Source organism: Melanaphis sacchari, unplaced genomic scaffold (assembly GCF_002803265.2).
Source record: "Melanaphis sacchari strain LSU unplaced genomic scaffold, SCAv2.0 Contig2100_pilon_pilon, whole genome shotgun sequence".
Classification (NCBI taxonomy): Eukaryota; Metazoa; Arthropoda; class Insecta; order Hemiptera; family Aphididae; genus Melanaphis; species Melanaphis sacchari.
Window position 1 is genome coordinate 1 of NW_020271043.1, and position 18,693 is coordinate 18,693.

The window sequence follows — 18,693 nt, forward strand, 5'->3', positions numbered from 1 at the left end:
TTTATTTTTTCAGAAAACCAAATTAATGCTGATGTACAAGCTGATGGTCCTTATATTGATGAAGAAAATAAATCAGGTAATATTAAATAAAAAATAAACAATAATATATATTTTTATTGATTTTAATTTGTTCATACTTTCTAGTTCCAAACACTGCATTATCTCCTGAAGCTATAGAAGAAATTACATTATTTGTACCGCCTAATATTAATGCGAGTGCTAGTGATAATTTGTGTTTCCTAAGATACCATCCAATTCAACCTTCTGGAGATCTTCATAATTTACCATTTAAAACATGTCGTTTATATTATCGAATAATGTCAAATCAAACTATGATTCAAAGAAAATGGCTTTCCTATTCACTTCATCTCAATAAAATTTACTGTGTTACCTGTTTGTGCTACACTGATAGAACCAGTCCATTTACTCAGGGTATTACACCATCGAAAAAACATGTATATAATCAAGTTGAATTACATGAAAAAAGCAGTACTCATGGAATGGCACTCATGTCGTTTTTATTACAAAGTAAAAATCAATGTACTAAGTCTTTATTAACAAAAAAACATAGTGAAGACGTATTACAAAGATGGCTAGTGTTACGAAGAATAATAGATATTATTAAATTTATTGGAACTCAGGGTCTAGCATTCAGAGGAAAACATGAAGCAGCATTTTCGCTTGACAATAATAATACTAATCATGGAAATTTTCTTGCACTAGTTTTACTACTTGCAAAATATGATCCTATACTTGATCGCCATGTTAATACATCGATAGAAGCAAGTAAAAAAAGAAAAGAAACTCATCATAATACTAAAGGGCGTGGTAACTTAGTAACTTTTTTATCTAAAACAACAATTAATAAACTTATTAATATTTGTGGAAATCAAATTCAATTAGCAATCGCTTCTCAAGTAAAAGAAGCATGGAAGTTTAGTTTAGAAGTAGACTCATGCCAAGATGTAGGAGTAATGGATCAAGTTGCAATTTGTGTTAGATATGTACGAAATGGCATTGTACATGAAAGATTATTATGTATGACTCCTATCCGTAATACTGCTGGAAGACAATATTTTGACTTGGTCAAAACTATTTTGAATAATTTAGGATTAGATATAAGAAATATAATCAGTTCAGCTTTTGACGGTGCTAGTAATATGTCTGGAAGATATAACGGGCTCCAAGCAGCGTTAAAAGAAGTGTCGCCTTCAATGATTTATACACATTGTTATGCTCATTCACTTAATTTAGTTATGATTGGCTCATGTTCAAGTTGTTTAGAAGCACGTTTTTTTTTTTTGGATTGTTAGAAAAGGTAGCAGTATTTATTGGAAATTCTTATAAACGTACATCAAAGTGGATTGAAAATTTGGAACAATTGGTTGAAGGACGTGAGACACTGAGAAGATTACAAAAAATTGGAATTACTAGATGGTGGGCCAAAGACAAATCGCTTGAAACTATATTTGATGTAAACAGGTATGTTGTGCTTTTAAAAACACTTTATAGTATAGCGTACAGTGATCAATTTGAATCCAAAGTTAGTTTCGAAGCTCAATCTATTTTGCAAATATTCTTAAAATTTGACACAATTCTTGTAGCTTTTGTTTTTAAAACATTATTTAAATACACTACACCTGTAAGTAAATATCTTCAAACTGTTTCATTGGACTATCTAACAGCACATCAATTATTAAAGAGTTTAGAAAAACAATTATCTAATATGGCAAAAGATTCAATATCAACATTTGATAATATTTTTAAAGCTGCATTATCATTTGCAAGTTCTGTTAATGATATTTTAACTAAAAATGAAATTGAATTAGAAATCGAGACAATACTATCAAAAAAACGATCACGGAAAGTTTAAAGAATGTTTGATGAAACTGCAACAGATGAGTCAGTAAGTGCTTTTGAAAATGATAAATATAAGTTTCGCGTGAGTGTTTATCAAGTTGTAATTGATACTGCATCTAGACAAATCAGTGTAAGGTTTGGTGATTCAAATACAATTATGCAAGATGCTTCATACTTGGATCCTAAAAATTTTAAAAGAATAAATGAAGATCCGAGTGTGATCCCACAAGGAGCTTTACAGTCTTTAGCAAAAATGAGTAGTGTTGAACGAGATGGTTTAGTTGATCAATTAATATCTTTTGCATCCATTTATCATAATATTTCAAATAATACAGAGTATCAATCAAATATCCCTGATTCAGAAAATGATGAAGAAGAAACTCTAACACGTTGTTCTATTGATCAAAAATGTGAAAAGTGTATTCCATGTGCTATTAAATTATTGAAAGATTTTAATTTACATAGTAGCGCATACTCAGATTTATATATTGCGTATGAAACTTTATTAACAATTTCTTTTACCCAAGTCTCATGTGAACGTTCTTTCTCTAAGCTTAAAATTATCAAAACTCGTCTCAGATCACTTATTGGTCAAGACTTGATGGAATCCTTAATTTTAATAAATTCTGAGGCAGATATTATTCCCGAATGGAACTATGATGACATTATTGATAAGCTTGCAAGTACATCTAATGAAATGAAGCGATTGTTATTTTAGAATTAAATTTTTCTTAATAATTATTATTTAATTATAAATTATAATTATTACTATCCAGTATCCTTGATTTATAATATTATAAAAGTTGAATTTAAAATGAAATAAAATATTATTGTTATTTCATTATTTGTTTATATTATGTCTTAACAATTAACACAAAGCGTTTGATTCTATAGGTACCTATACTCTTCTATAAAATCTTCTACATTTTCTTCCTTGCCTTAAATTAATCAATAACATTTTTAACGATTTTGTAAATTATAAAGTTTATTAATTTATGATAATTTTTAGTGAAAAAAATTACTCATCTTTTTTAAGCGAATTATTATTTATCACTATTGTTGAGGCCCTTTATAAGTAAATTGCCGGTGAGGCCCTTGGTACCCAGTCCGACCCTGCATGTAACTGTAATATAGGCCTTACTAGAGTCGGATGTCCACATATCTGTCGTAACTGATACATTGAAAACAGTTCTTAACATACCCTTTAATTTTGAAACTATAACGTCATATTCAGTAGATAATAATTTTGTCGATAACAACTTTCTACTCGGAGGAGTATATAGAGGCTGTAAAATTTTTATATATTCTTTAAAACCGATATTATCTACAATAAGATAGAAGCTGATAATCAGAAACAATAATTTTTACTAACGCCTTATCTATTGATTTATTGTCGGCGTCACTAAGTTCATTTTTTTTTGCCGAACCATATAATCTAAGTTGGCGTTGACGTTTTACGGGAGGCTCTAAATATGGTTCTGGTGTCGTTAAAGTGTTATTAGGTAAAGAAGAAGAAATTGATGAAGTTGACAAGGCCGTTAAATTGTTGACAGTTGGTAATTCGGAATCGGGATCATCTTCGTTTACAAATGCCGTATTTAAAGTCGATAGGTGTTTTCGTTTCAAATGATCTATAGAATATAGATAAATTAAAAGCATATTGTTATGACAAGTATTGTATATTTTTAATGACGAGATTAAAAATTTAAGTGTTAATACGTTATAAAAATTTAATGATCTTTAGATTTTGAGAAAAGCAAAAAATTGGTTTACAAAAATTTATATGTTTTTGAATTGTTTTCTATTTAATTTATTAATATTAAATTATATTGAAAATGTTCATTATTACCTACATAAAATATATCCTAATTTAGTTTAATTTAAATCTAGAATTAAATTAAAACTATTTAATTCAAATGACGAATAACAATATATCTTAAAACGTATATACATATTCGTTACCTTTTAAGTTCGTTGTATTCCCATAGTACTTAAAATCTTTTTTTCATCTTTGGCAATCAACATTTTTATTATCTGCATTTTTCTTAAAATGATCCCAGACTACAGAACGCTGCCTGTTACCAGGTCGCATTTTTAAAAAAATAAGTAGAAATTGGTGAAATCTATATTCTATATTCTACGAAAACCTGCAGAGAACATATAAGAAACTTACTACTAAGACAAATTAATATAATATTTTAAATTAAAAAAAAACCAATAAATCGTATTTATCCAATTAATTGTATTAGATACTTACCTAATAAGAATGTGAATATCCTAATCTAAATATTCGTTGAATATTATTCAATACAAAACAATACAAATATAAGAATATTGTATGGTATATACTATATTATATAATTTATTATTTCATTAGTTAAACTAAAAAAAATGTTAATTATTCTTCTTCTTGGGTATTATCGGCCACTAGGACCATCCCGTCAAACAACCAATCCTCCATAACTCTCTGTCAGCTGCTTTTGTTTTCCAATCTGAGCCACCGTTCAGCGATTCCACGTCTTTCTTAATTAAATCTTCCCATCTTAAACGGGGTCGTCCAAGGGGCCTTTTCCCTTTTGGGTTCTCTATCAATACTACGTGCAGTAGTGGGTTCTGACTACGCCATTCGTGACCCGCCCACTGTAACCTCCTACTCAGGATTATGTTTAATATGTTTGGCTTCTGAAAGAGTTCTTCTAGTTCTTTGTTTTTCCTTATTCTCCATCCCTCAGTTTCCTCGTCTTTTACTGGGCCAAAGATCTTCCTTAAGATTTTCCTTTCCAAAATACTCAGTTTGTTTTCCTCCGTTTTTCTTAATGTCCATGTTTCTGCTCCGTATGTAATTATGGGACGTAAAAGTGTAGTATATAATTGTAATTTTATATCTCTCGACAGGGATCGGGACCCTAGTATCCTTATGAGTCCGTAAAGACATTTGTTTCCCGATTGGATTCTTGCTGCCACTTCCTTATCAGTTTCATTTTTTTCGGTCAAAACAGAACCTAAATATTTAAATTGTTTGACTCGATTGAATTCATGGTTGCCAACTCTTAAGGAAGGGTACATTCTGGTATTATCTCTTCTCCCCACCACCATGTATTCTGTTTTGTCTTCATTTATTTGTAAGCCAACCTTCTTAGCTGCCTCCTCCAAACGGTCGCATAGTGATCTTAATCCATCATGTGATTTATCCATGAGGACCAAATCGTCCGCATAAGCCAATAATGCCACGGAGGAGCCTTGTAGTGGCATCCCCTCCTGGGGTCCAATATTAGTTTCCCTGATAACCTTTTCTAATACCAGATTGAAAAGAACCGGTGACATTGAGTCCCCCTGTCTTAGGCCTGAATTCATACTTATTGGGTCGGTTTCCGCTTCTCCTACTCTTATTTTAATGAACGTTTCCATAATACATGCTTCGATCAACTTAACTAATTTTTGTGGGAAGTTATACTCTCTAAGAATATTTATCAAGCTTTTGCGATGAATACTGTCGTATTCCTTCTTGAAGTCGATAAAGAGCACGTGCATTTCCTTGTCGAATTCCCATGTCTTTTGGAAAAGTTGTCGGAGAATAAATATTTGGTCTACCATAGATCTTCCTGGCCTAAAGCCTCCTTGATAATCTCCAATGATTTGCTCCGATTTTGTTCTTATCCTTGACAAGATGCAGTTCGTGAAAACTTTATACGCAACACTTAGCAGGGAAATTCCGCGATAATTATTGCAATCTTGTTTATCCCCTTTCTTATGAATTGGGCATACTAAGGCTATTTTCCAATCTTCCGGAACTGTTTCGGATAGCCATATTTGGTGGATCAATTTCCACAACCTGAACGTCATTTCTTCTCCTCCTTTTTTGAGAAGTTCTGCATGGATTTGATCCTCGCCAGGTGACTTATGATTTTTTAATATGTTAATTTGGAATCTTATCTCGTCCAATGAAGGTTCTGGGCATTCTTGTTCTTCTTCAGTTTCTAAGTTAAGGCTAAAGACTTCATCAGGTGCTTCACAGTTAAGGAGAGTATCAAAATAATCTCCCCACTTTTTGGCTAATTCTTCATTCGTGGTTATCAACGACCCATTGTCATCTTTTAGGAATCTTTCCTTCTTTTTGTAACCACCAGTAAGATAATTTATGCGTTTGTACATATCTTTAGCCCTATGTGCTTTGTAGTCTAGTTCAGCATTAACCATTATATTTCGAACATATTTCCGCTTTTCACCTCTTAGGATGTTGCTTGTTTCCCTTAGACGAGTTTTGTACCTTGCGAATAGTTCTTCGTTTCTCGTATCGTTTAACCAATTTTGCCTTGCAACCTTTCTTCTCTGCAGCGCTTCTTCGCAAATTCTATTGAACCAGGGTTTAGGTTTTAGTTTTTTTGTTCCTAAAGTCTTGTTAGCTACATTGCTTAAAGCATCTCTAAATTCTTCCCAGCTCTCATCGATATTTTGTTCGAATCTTATTTGCTTACTTTGTAAAGCGTCCTTGATACTGTTTACAAAAAGTTTGCCTATATCATGATTTTCTAATTTATCTATGTCAAGCCTTCTTGAGTTTACTGGATTTTTTTTACCTAGTTTTTTGAGTTTCACTTTTATCCGTATGCCTAGTAGTAAGTGATCAGAACCAATGTCTGCTCCACGCAATGTTCTTACATTCAGTACGCTGTTTTTGAATCTGGAGTTTACTAGTATATGATCTATTTGGTTTTTGTATTTACCGTCTGGAGATACCCATGTATACTTGTGTATATCTTTCTTTGGTAACATAGTGCTCTTTATCACCAGACCATTTCCTACTGCAAAATCAATCAGTTTTGCACCATTGTTGTTCGTATTTGCATGTAGGCTATGGTTTCCAATGACATTTCTATAGCATATCTCTCGACCTATCTTAGCGTTAAAATCGCCTAGTACAATTTTTATTGTACTAGTTGAAGAGGCAAATATATCTGCCAACGTTGCATAAAACAAATCTTTTTCGTCTTCATCCTTCTCCTCTGTTGGCGCATGTGCATTAATCAAAACTGCATCAAAGTTTTCGGATTCTATTGTTATGGTCGAAATTCTTGGGCTTATATCTCTAAATTCCTTAACTGCGTGAATTATTGATTCGTGTATAGCAAATCCTGTACTTAATTTGTGTGGGTGTTCACATTTCCCATTAAAAATTGTTGTTTGAGATACTTTAGTTGTTCCAGTATCATCCCACCTAATTTCTTGCAAGGCTACACATTTCATCTTGTATTTTTCTACTTCTGTCACTAAATCCAAAGTTGCTCCTGGTTTGTACAAGGTCCTTACGTTCCATGTACCACATAATAAAGCCGATTTCCAGTTTCGTTTCTTTTTTCCGTTAAATCTATCCCGAGGCTTGTTGTTTGAGTCCTGAACATAACTGTTTTTTATGTGGATGGGTTGTTAGCCCGTCGCACAACCCCCAACCTGGAGGACCAGACCACTCCGATCACTTAAGATCAGAGTGGGGCTATTGCAGCACCCATTGAAGGGCACTGGGCGATAGGGACGCCACTTTCCCAACGCCATCTTACGATGTAGAAAAACTAGAAACTAGCAACTGGTACATGCATATCAGACCAAATAAAGGAAAGAAATTTAAGAAATAAAAATAAAAATAAACAATTGATATCCACAATCTAGATATATATTATATTATAAACTATTTAAAGTATCTACATCGTTTTATTATTTCGTTATTCAATGCGTATATAAATATAATATTATCATTTATTATAAACGCGTGTACACATGCTCCATTCATATTGTATGGATTTTCTATATTTATATTTTATAGACTATACATTTAAATTAATGATTTATTAATAAATATTATAGTGTGTAATTTGTATAAAATATAAATACTCGTAATATAAGTTATAACACTTATAACGTAATATGTTAGTTCTCCTTCTCCGTACTATTTATAGTTAATACATATCGTTTCATATCGAGAGATTAAAATTTAAAATCATTAAATAATAATAATTTATATTTTATAAATCGATTTAATTTCGAAAGAATCACTCGCCTAGTAATTTTTATCATTGGACTATTTCAGCTGATTTCAATACCGAGAGAATCACTCGAGAAGTTTCAAAACAATCGAAATAATCGAGTAAATCTAACAATCGAGTATTTCGAGTGATTTCTCTCGATTGTTCCCATCACTAAATTGTATATTAGTTAGTTAGTTGATCGACACCGCTCGCCAAGTATCGGCGCGTGTCTGTGAATAAATATGTTGGCATTTAATCATTCTATTTCTTTTTTATTTCTTTTCTCTTAAAATTAACCACTCTCGCCATCATCACAAATTATTATTCCTATTATAGATGCCTGTATAAATCTATCTATTATTAATACAATAATAGCCCTACCTACTACTAGCGCTTTATAGATGTGGTTAAAATATGTAATAATAAGCCGTAACACTACCGGACCGCGGACGGGCTTAAAATTGAATATGGCGTTATCTAACCTGCAGGGGCGTATTTAGAAATGTCTTATGGGGGGAGGGGGGCACAAACAAAAATGTTCAAATTTTACAGTTATAACTTACCTTGTATTTTCCCTCTCAAAAAACTGTCGCCAATCATGACCAAATAATCAAAATACAAGTGTTTGATAGAAACAACATTTTATTAGACAAATTTAATATTTATAATAAAACATTTTTAAATAGGTACAATTTTGGTAGTTATAATAACTGAAGGCATCTGGGGTGTTTATTAGCATATGTATCAACAACTTCTTCAGGTTTTATAATTATTTCAGGGTGTATATTGAGCAATACTAATCCGTTTAATCGACTTTCTCCCATAGTTGATTTTAAGTAGGTTTTAATTCTCTTAAGTGAAGAAAATAACCTTTCAGACATGCATGTGGTTACAGGAATAGTTGCAAATAGCATTAAAAGCCTTTTAATATTTGGATAATAATTCATGAGTGGTAAAAATATTGTTTCCAATGCAATAGCTGGAAGTTTATCTACTGGTTTTTCTTTCCATATTGCTTTCCAGGTTTTCAATTCTCCTTCTAATTCATTGAAAGTTCCTGGTAAATAAGTTGTAAACAATAATGCTGCATCTAACATTTTTTAAACGTCAATATTGTTACAATACTTAGGTATGAATCCTTTTAAATTTAAAATATTAGTATTTTTTGTTTCAAATCTATATTTAATTTCAGTTAACAATGCATCTAGATATGGATAATAAACAGAAATTCTATAATAACTCTCAGGTGTGTTTGATTCTGATGAAATATTTAATCGGTTACGTTGTTTATTTGCTATTCGTGATATTTTGACTTCAATGTTAAATCTATTAGCCAAATCTTCAGATTTTTTAAAAATATCTTTTAAGTCATTTTCGTTACGTTGATTTGTCAAAACAGTTAGAGCAGATTGTATTAAAGTTTGTGCCTCAGATATATCAAAAGTTGAAGTCTGAAGTTCCCTTGATAAAGGTAGTGTAATATTCATGGTATTTATTATAATTTGTAATGTCAATAAAAAATCAAATCTTAATATTGAGTTGTATAATCCATTAACTTTTGTCAAAACTTGTCCGTCAGAACATTCAATCATATATTCAAAAAATGATATAATAGCAGGAAGCATTAGATTAAGTCTTATAAAAGCTTCATGATGTTCAACCCATCTAGGTGCACATAGCTTTATTAATATATCTGAATTAAGATTTGGACAGTGTTTTTTATTTTTACTTTTAAAAATGTCAAGTCTTTTTGGAGAATCTCTTATGAAGTTTATAACTTCTTCAACAATTCCAATTGTATTTCGCACTGGTTGAACTGAATATGCCTTAACTAAAACTAAATTTAAGCAGTGGCTATAGCAATGCACATATGTAGCTAGAGGTTGATGTTTTGAAATATAAGCTTGAGTGCCTTTAAATTTGCCAGACATGTTGGCAGCCCCATCATAGCTCTGTCCTCTTAAATTTGTTAAACTTAATCCTGACTGTTCTAATAATTCAGAAATAGTTTTTCCTAGCGCTTCTCCACTTAAATCAACGACTTTCAGAAATTTAATAAAATCCTCTCGAATTGTTTTTTGAGTCAAAATCTACATATCTTATACTGATTAAATCTGAATTTTGGTTCAAAATATTTCCTGTTTCATGTCTATGTCCACGAAGTGCTATATTTTGTTTTTCACAAAACAAAATAGTTTTTACGATTGGTAGGATTTTTTTTCTATTTATTTCTATTTGTTTTTTTTTAAATTTGAATCTAACTGAACTTCTACACTTGTATCTCTCCCTTCATAAGTTGCACAAAAATGTTCTGACTTTAATATAGATAATACATGATACTTTAAGTTTGAATGTTTTTTAAAATCAGCAATAGCATTTTTTATATTTTGTTAAAGGTTGTAATGTAAGAACCCCAAGTTTTTGATCACCTACTCCTCCAAAATCTCTACCAAACAAAACACATATTCGACAATATGCCCCAGAGTCTTTAGCACTATAGCTGAGCCATGGAAATTTGTTCAACCAATCTTTTTGGAATTTCCTATTTTTATTTCCCTGAACAACTACTGGAAATTGAAAGTTTTCTGATGGAATCCAAGGTTTTTTAATTAAATTATATCTATTTTCATTAAATAGTGCAGGAGATTTGTTTAAAAAATATCCAATATCTAGAGGATCAAAATGACTATCGTTGACAGAATGTTGATGTTGTGAATCTAATTTTGGATTATATAAATAATTTAAATTAAATTAAATGTTTTAACTTAAATATACTTAATAGTTAATACCTCCACAATAACCAAAATTAATACAGTTAGTAGTAGGTAACTATAATCAAGCAGTAAGCAGTAAGCATTATAAAAACATAAATTGCAATTTTAATCTCTAAAAATACAAATTAAATAAAAATGTACTTACTTGTTAGATGATTGCTTTTTAGTTTTCACATTTAGATGTTTTTAAACTATGAACAGTCAAAACCATAGGTTACATACAATATTATAGTACCTATTGATTAAAATGTTAAGATGAAAATAATACATACAAGGATACATACTAATCATGAGACCTAAAAACATATAACAAAATCACAAAAACAAAAACAAACATTGATTTCACTAAATACAATGGACATTTAAAAATACACACACATAATAATAATACACACAAAACCAATTTAATAAGTAAAAAACATACACTCTACGAAATGTGATTCATGAATTTTATCAGGAAGAACATTTAAATTTAGTATGCTTGAGCTTGGAGTTGGATCAATTGGATCTACAAAATGGATTCACGACAATTGAGCGCGTGACAATTAAGCGAAGACTATTGAGCACACGACAATTAAGCGCTCCGAAAATTAAGCGCAATATATAAAAAATAATAAATAAATAAAAAATATATTATAATAAATTTAAGTCATAGAATGATTAATAATATTATATCTGAATACAAAATGTCAAACAAAAAATGTATAATAATAATTTAAAAAAATAAAAAAAGTAGGCATAGTATAGTTTATAATACATTATGAGCCAAGTTAAACTATTAAATATTTTGAGCAATGCCTAATACGACCACGACATTTTTTCGTATTACATTCAATACATCGCCAACTACTGTTTTTGTCAAATCTATATAAATATCCGTTGTAACATAGTAGGTCTCGACCTTTTTCACTTTTAATAAATTCCATTTTGTAATTAAAAAAAATTAAAATTTTGAATACAATTAATTGAATGAAAACGAAAAGAGAATAGTGTTCAATATGCACGTGTGAAAATATGACAGTAAAGTTATCCAACGATAAAAACCTACATCTACTGCCGTGTTATCGTCGTTGGAATTTTATTCTAAAAAAAAAACGATTTAATAACACTGTATCGATACGATACGAACGATACGGCAAATAAGTAATAATATTATCTTCAAACATAATTATTATCTGACGGGTTATATAGGTATTCGTAGACAGTGTGAACAGATTTATTTATAATTTTATTATTTCGTGAACAGCAGTTAGTAAAATATTATAGCGCTTAATTTTCGCAGTGCCCAATTTTCCCCGCACTCAATAGTCTTCGCCCAATTGTCTGCGCTCAATTGTCGCGCGCTAAATTGTCGGGACACCCTACAAAATAAATAATAATGTAAGTTTGGTGTTCAATACTCTGTAGTCTGTAATTTCTTACCAGTACTAGACTTTGACTTTTTTGAAAAAAATTCAGTTATTTTTGGTCCACCTCTTTTATTCGACGTCATTATTAAATTATTAAAAATTAATACAGTAGTCACAAAATAATTTTAATTTTTCTTGACTACAACAGCTTACAAGTGGCAGTTGTCAACTATTTATTATATTATCATGATTCCTATCACTATTCACTATCTTACACGGTCTTAGAATAAGATTACGATAACACAACAATGAAGAACGTTTCGTAACGTTCTGCTTTTCATGAAATAAAAACACTATAAATCTAATAACACTGAGACGCAGATTTCTCGATTATAATCAGTGTGGTATGGCCGTATGGGTATCAAAAATCAATGGTATCATACCATGATAAATTGATATGCTACCATGTGCCAGTGCGTGAAAATTAAGAGAACCTACGGGTGTTAATACGGTGAATGGGGGGGGGGGGGGGGGCACGGGCCCCATGAGCCCCTCCCTTAAATACGCCCCTACTAACCTGTATATCTTTAATCGTGGATCCACTTTGATATGATCATAAATAAACATAGAAAATACTATCTGTAGCCGTGATACGTTGGATTTTTCATGGAAAAATTGCGATAGTAAAGACCTAAGTCGGATCAAACAATTCACTTAGAAATAATATAAATTTGTGCAAACTTCAAAAAATTGAAGAAAATAAACAGCTGAACATTTTACATTTTTTTTTTTTTACAAACATATTTTAAAAATCATATCAACAAGATGGCTATTTTGAATTTTTTAAATATCAAATAATACATTTTTTAAATTTTAAAATTTTACATAAAAAATGTTTAAAAAAAAAATCAAAAAATATTTTAAATGTAGCGCAAACGAAAATTGACAATTAAAAAAAAAAAAGTTGAAAATGTTCAGTAAGTAATTGCAATTGTCAGTTCATCGTGAAACACCCTGTATAGAGGGTATGACAAAGAAACTACTTTATTTAAAAAAAAATAATATCATATAGTGTTTGGGGATGTCATTTTTTCAATTTATAGTGAGACATTAGTATTATTTTTTTTTTTAAACCATATTAAAGCGATGAAATAGGGTCTTTCTTATTGTAATATGACAATATTGATGAAAGAGTACATTCCCCCTTAGGATTTTTTTTTTTAAATTGATTTTTACCAATACATCAAAAAAATGTTTATTTTAAATAAGGATCTGTAAAAATCAAAAAAGTACACTCTGAAAAGAATTTCAAAAAAGCTGAGAATACCACTAGATACAAGAACTGTCTCTTAATAATAAAAAAATAACTAACTCAATAAAATTTAAACATAAAATAAACAAATGTATTAGTATTGTTTTACTAATAAATAAATAATAACAATACAAGCAGGCCCGTATTTAAGGGAGGGCTCGGAGGGGCAATTGCCCCTGGCGGCAATATAAAAATTAGATTTAGGGGCGGCAAAATATTGAAATGGTCAAAAATGTAAAATTTATTTGTAGCTCATTTTACCTAATGAGTATAATACAAAAATATAATATATAATTAGTATAATAAAAAAAAACTATAATAATATAATTATACCAAAATAGATTTTGAATGTAGAATGTACTTAATAAAGTTCTAATAAAGTTTTTATTCGTTATCAACTCGAATGTCAATAAAATGCTTTGGGCATATTGATGTAAACATATGATTCGTATTTAGCTCTACGAATCGTAGACTATGAAAAATACATACTAAAAATAGAAAATATACAATTGCGGCCTGGGGGTATTGCCATGATATAAGGAGCTACGAGTCTACGACTGCCGATTGTTGACAATTTATGCTGCTATTATTAAAATATTATCGATAACAAAAATCAACATACAATTTTATTATTAGTGAACTATTCGTGAACGAGTGCTTTAGTGCTGTACTGACGTGGTGTCGTGTTCTGTTAATCAATATATTTTAACTATTAATTAATATTATACATTTATACTACGCGTGTATATTCAAAACAGTAAGTATTATAATTTATCATTGATTTTAAAATATTATAAAACCAATAGTATTATATGGTATTTAATATTTATATTGTCGTATACACTATTATGATAAATTATTTACAAAATGTTAAATTGTGCTTGAATTCTAATAATTAGAAAAAAAACAATAATTGTTCTTAAGAGTTGCAGAATATTAGTTACGATATATTTTTATTATAATATTAGTAGCTCGATTAGTAGGTACTTGTAACATTATTTTTAAGAAATTGATTTTTCTCATATAAGTCACGAATTTACATTCTGAATAGGTACATTTTATATTTGTAATAATATTTTATACCTATTTTACTTAGTTATGGCTCCAAGAAGAAATAGGCTTAGTGGGGCTGAATACAAGAAAATAGCTAAGCTCAAAAAATTTAATTTGAATAAAGTTGTTCAAAAAACTATTAAAATCGACACAATGTTCAAAAGTAAGTATTTTATTTATGTTGTCTGTAAAATAAACTAATAATAATATGAAATTTATATAAATACATAATAAGTTTAATTTTTTTTTTTAAGAAATTAAATATTATTACACTAAACCAATCTTAATGATTATATTATTGCTGAAATTTAAATAGTTAAAAATAACAATTGCTTAAAAGTTAAAAATTATACTCCAAAAAATATGAATTTTCTTATTAGGTAGTTTTTAGTTATTTTATTACTATATAAATCAGGTATTCACGAGTATTCAGTTATAACGAAAAAAAAAAATGTATTGTATTTAAACAATGGTTAAACACAACTAGTATTTTTATAATTTTTGATTATATCATTATATATTTCTACTCAGAGTCAGGTATGGTTAATAAATCTGCTGAACAACTTCAAACTGGCCTTACAACTCTCTGTAATAATTTGGATACAGAACCTCCATGCGTGTCAAAGCATATAAATATTTTATTTGAACCAAATTCTACTGATATACCTGGGTAAGTTAAAACACTAATTCAAATTATTTTTTTTAAATAAATTCTTACTTTACTTAGTTTTTGACGATTATCTTCATTAGAAATTTTTAATTATTTTATTAGAATTAATTTTTGCAATATACAAAATAATAATTAATAATAATAGGTAAAATAAGTAAAAATTTATTATGTTAAATATTCTAATATATTATATGCATTTATGTTATTTTTATCATAACTATTTCTAAATTGATAAGTAATTTTCATATTTATTTTTATTTAAGATTGGATCCAGCATTGTGGTGTATAAATGAACAAACGAGGCAATATATCTGTAAAAATGGATTTAGTCAAAATCTAGATGTTAAATTTACAGCATCAAAAAGATTGTACAATGTTGTTCAGAAAGGGCATTTCCGCAACTATTTTAGATATCTGAATATAGATTTTTTTAAAACTGTTTTAATCAATGGTGAATCATGTCAAAGAGATTATTTATCTTACTCTGAGAGTACTGGATCAATTTATTGTGTTCCATGTCTTTTATTTGAGAATAAAACTAATTTTTCAAAAACAGGATTTTCAGATTGGAAACACCCTAAAAAAATTTCTTACCATGAAAATTCACCTGAACACAAATTATGTTCCTATAAAATGAAAGAACTTGCATCAGATTTAAGTAAAATAAATACAAAACTAATACATCAAATAGAAACCGAAAAAAAATATTGGATTAGTGTACTGACCAGAGTTTGTTCGGTTGTTAAAAGTTTGGCAAGCCATGGATTATCATTTAGAGGTGATGTAGAAAAATTTGGATCATCTACTTCAAACACTGGCAATTTTATTATGATGATGGAATTACTTGCAGAGTATGACCCACTTCTATCAGAACACATATCTAAGTATGGTAACCCTGGCAAAGGTAATACTTCCTACTTATCGTTTTCTACTTATGAACAGTTCATTAAAATCATGTCTGAAAAAGTCATTAATATCATAGTTGATGAAATTAAATCATCGAAATATTTTTCTATCAGCATAGATTCCACTCCAGATATATCACACACTGACCAGCTGTCTTTCATTATCAGGTATGTGCTATCGAACGGTGAGCCAATTGAAAGATTTATTGGTTTTTTAGAAAATGTTGGACATAAATCAGAAAATATAGCAGAATCAGTTTTATCAGTTTTAAAAAAATATAATTTAGATGTTTGTTATTTGAGAGGTCAGTCTTATGATAATGCTAAAAACATGTCTGGTATTTATTCAGGAGTTCAAGCAAGAATAAAGCAAGTTTCACCATTAGCTGATTTTGTACCATGTTCGGCACATTCCTTGAACTTGGTCGGATCGTGTGCTGCAAATTGCTGTAAAGAAGCAAATGATTTTTTTCTTTTTATTCAAAATATATTTGTATTTTTTTCTTCATCCACGCATCGATGGCATAAATTAAGTCAATATTCTATCTCAACTGTAAAAAGTTTATCCACCACACGGTGGTCAGCAAGAGAAGACGTTTGCCACAGTTTAAAAAAAAACTGGAGTTCTATAAAACAAGTATTAAAAGAACTAATAAATGATGATTATGAAAAACCATTTGTACGGTCTGAAGCCAGAGGTTTAATTAGACAAATGAATAAATTAGAAACAGCATACATGACTGTATTTTGGAGTGATATTTTACATACATTTAACAAAACTAGTCTTCTATTACAATCTGTTGATATTGATATAAGCACTGTAGTTAGTTTGTATAATTCGTTAATTGAATATGTTCAAACTTTACGATCAATGTTTAATGATTATGAAAAGTTGGCAAAAGCTATGTTTGACAATGATGACTTAATTCCTGACTATGAACACAAAAATAGAAAACGTAAAAAACGTAATGATGAATCTATTGAACCAGATGCTATTTTCAATGGACCCGAAAATTTCAAAATTAATACCATTTACATTATTTGTGATAATTTAATCGAAGAACTAAAAAAAAGAAAAATTTCTTATGATGATATAATATCTAAATATTTATTTTTCTTAAATATTAGTGAACAAAAAACCTCAAAAATTCGTGATGGTGCAAAAAAATTAAAAAAAATATACAAAAATGATTTGGATGAAACATTTGAAAACGAGTGTGTTCATTTTCAGAGCTTACTTAAAACTATTAAAAACCCTCCAACAAATATAATTAATATGTGTAAATTTATTAAAGAAAAAAACATAGAAGCTATTTTTCCTTATGTTTATGTTGCCCTCCGAATGTTCCTATGTACTCCTGCTTCTAATTGTTCAACGGAAAGGTCATTTTCCACTCTACGGAGAATAAAATCATATTTAAGATCAACCATGTCATCAGAAAGATTGAACAGTTTAGCCATATTAAACATAGAGTCATCTATAACTAAAATGATTGATTACGATGATATTATTAAATCATTTGCATCAAAACAATCTCGCAGAAAAGTTTAAGAAAAGTTGTGAAGTTACAATTGAATATTTTTATTTTTAAGTTGTTTTATTATTTTAAAGAATGTTTTAAATAATATATTGCTTATTAGTTATTACTGAGTTTTATTTTATATTAATGTACCTATTTACTATTACAATTGTGTAATATCAATAAAGTAAAAAAAAATTTCTTATTTGGGTGGGGGGGGGGGGGGGGGCAAATTTTATGTTGCCCCTGGCGGCAATTTTTGTAAATACGAGCCTGAATACAAGCATTATCTTTAACAAAATTAAAAATTATTAACTCAGTATAACTATTATAATTTATAACCAGTGGCGTAACTACGGGATAGCAAGGCACGACAATGCCCCGGGGCCCTGGACTTGAAAGGGCCCTCGACCATCGTAAATAGGTGCATAAAAAAAAAAAAAATCTTTCGGCTTAATATACTTAATATATCAATAAAATAATATTAGTTGTTTTATGAAATACGTAATCCACTTGCAATTTATTATTGTTCGGAAATCGGAAATATAAAAATAATTGATATTTAAAGACAGCTGTATATCTTGAGTATGGTGGTCGTATAGAAATACATATATTATTATGCCTAATTATTTTTAGAAATTATAATATGACATGTTTGAATGCTTGTCACAAACAATAATTAGTTGCGGGTACTCGCTACACAATTCTATTTCTGCGGAAAATACACCAACTATTTATAATTTTTGTTTCAAAACAGTACTGAGAAGCGCTGCTGGTGGAAAAACATTATTTACTATAGATGGTTTCACACACGACCACCATAAGCCGGCCTTAATAATAAATATTAATAAGTCAATGTGTATTGTTTTCGTCGTACGACGATTGTCAATATTACTGCACGTAAACATATTTTCTAGTTTGTCCGTGTACACGAGTACACGTCATTTTACATTTGACCATCGAAACGTCTGGACAACTAACATAGAACAGGTAAGTTTAACTTTTAGTTTTAAGTTGTAATTTTTGCTATACCGCGTATTCAAAAAAATTTGGAAATACTTAAATCATTGTTATTATTTAGAAATTTGAATATCTACCATACTCGTTCAACAATACAGTGAAATTATGCTTTTCGTATGATTTCTTGACCCAATTGTTCGAATAAGTAATAATCGATGCGTTTCAATATTAAAGATTTTCAATGTTTTACCCAGAGATAATATGTTGGTT

General features: G+C 29.4%; 3 protein-coding genes across 3 annotated transcripts; 2 read left to right on the forward strand and 1 right to left on the reverse strand.

The window, feature by feature from the left end:
* Positions 1-144: 144 nt before the first annotated feature.
* LOC112593848 lies at positions 145-1,873 on the forward strand (the record flags this gene model as incomplete). The annotated part of the gene is made up of 2 exons (XM_025338426.1): positions 145-1,192; positions 1,255-1,873. Coding segments are annotated over 2 exons (1,667 nt in total), but the record flags the coding sequence as incomplete, so codon positions are not given.
* Positions 1,874-8,581: 6,708 nt separating this feature from the next.
* Positions 8,582-12,146, reverse strand: LOC112593849 (52 kDa repressor of the inhibitor of the protein kinase-like). Its single transcript, XM_025338427.1, has 4 exons — positions 12,077-12,146; positions 10,314-10,597; positions 9,121-9,970; positions 8,582-8,970 (listed from the first exon to the last, which is right to left on the reverse strand). Exons 1-4 carry the CDS (start codon positions 12,144-12,146, stop codon positions 8,582-8,584), a joined length of 1,593 nt encoding a protein of 530 aa, XP_025194212.1.
* Positions 12,147-14,521: 2,375 nt separating this feature from the next.
* On the forward strand, positions 14,522-17,495 carry LOC112593850. The gene is made up of 5 exons (XM_025338429.1): positions 14,522-14,531; positions 14,900-15,038; positions 15,302-16,392; positions 16,528-16,908; positions 17,239-17,495. The coding sequence occupies exons 1-5, from the start codon at positions 14,522-14,524 to the stop codon at positions 17,493-17,495; spliced, it is 1,878 nt and encodes a 625-aa protein (XP_025194214.1).
* The last annotated feature ends 1,198 nt before the right edge of the window (positions 17,496-18,693 follow it).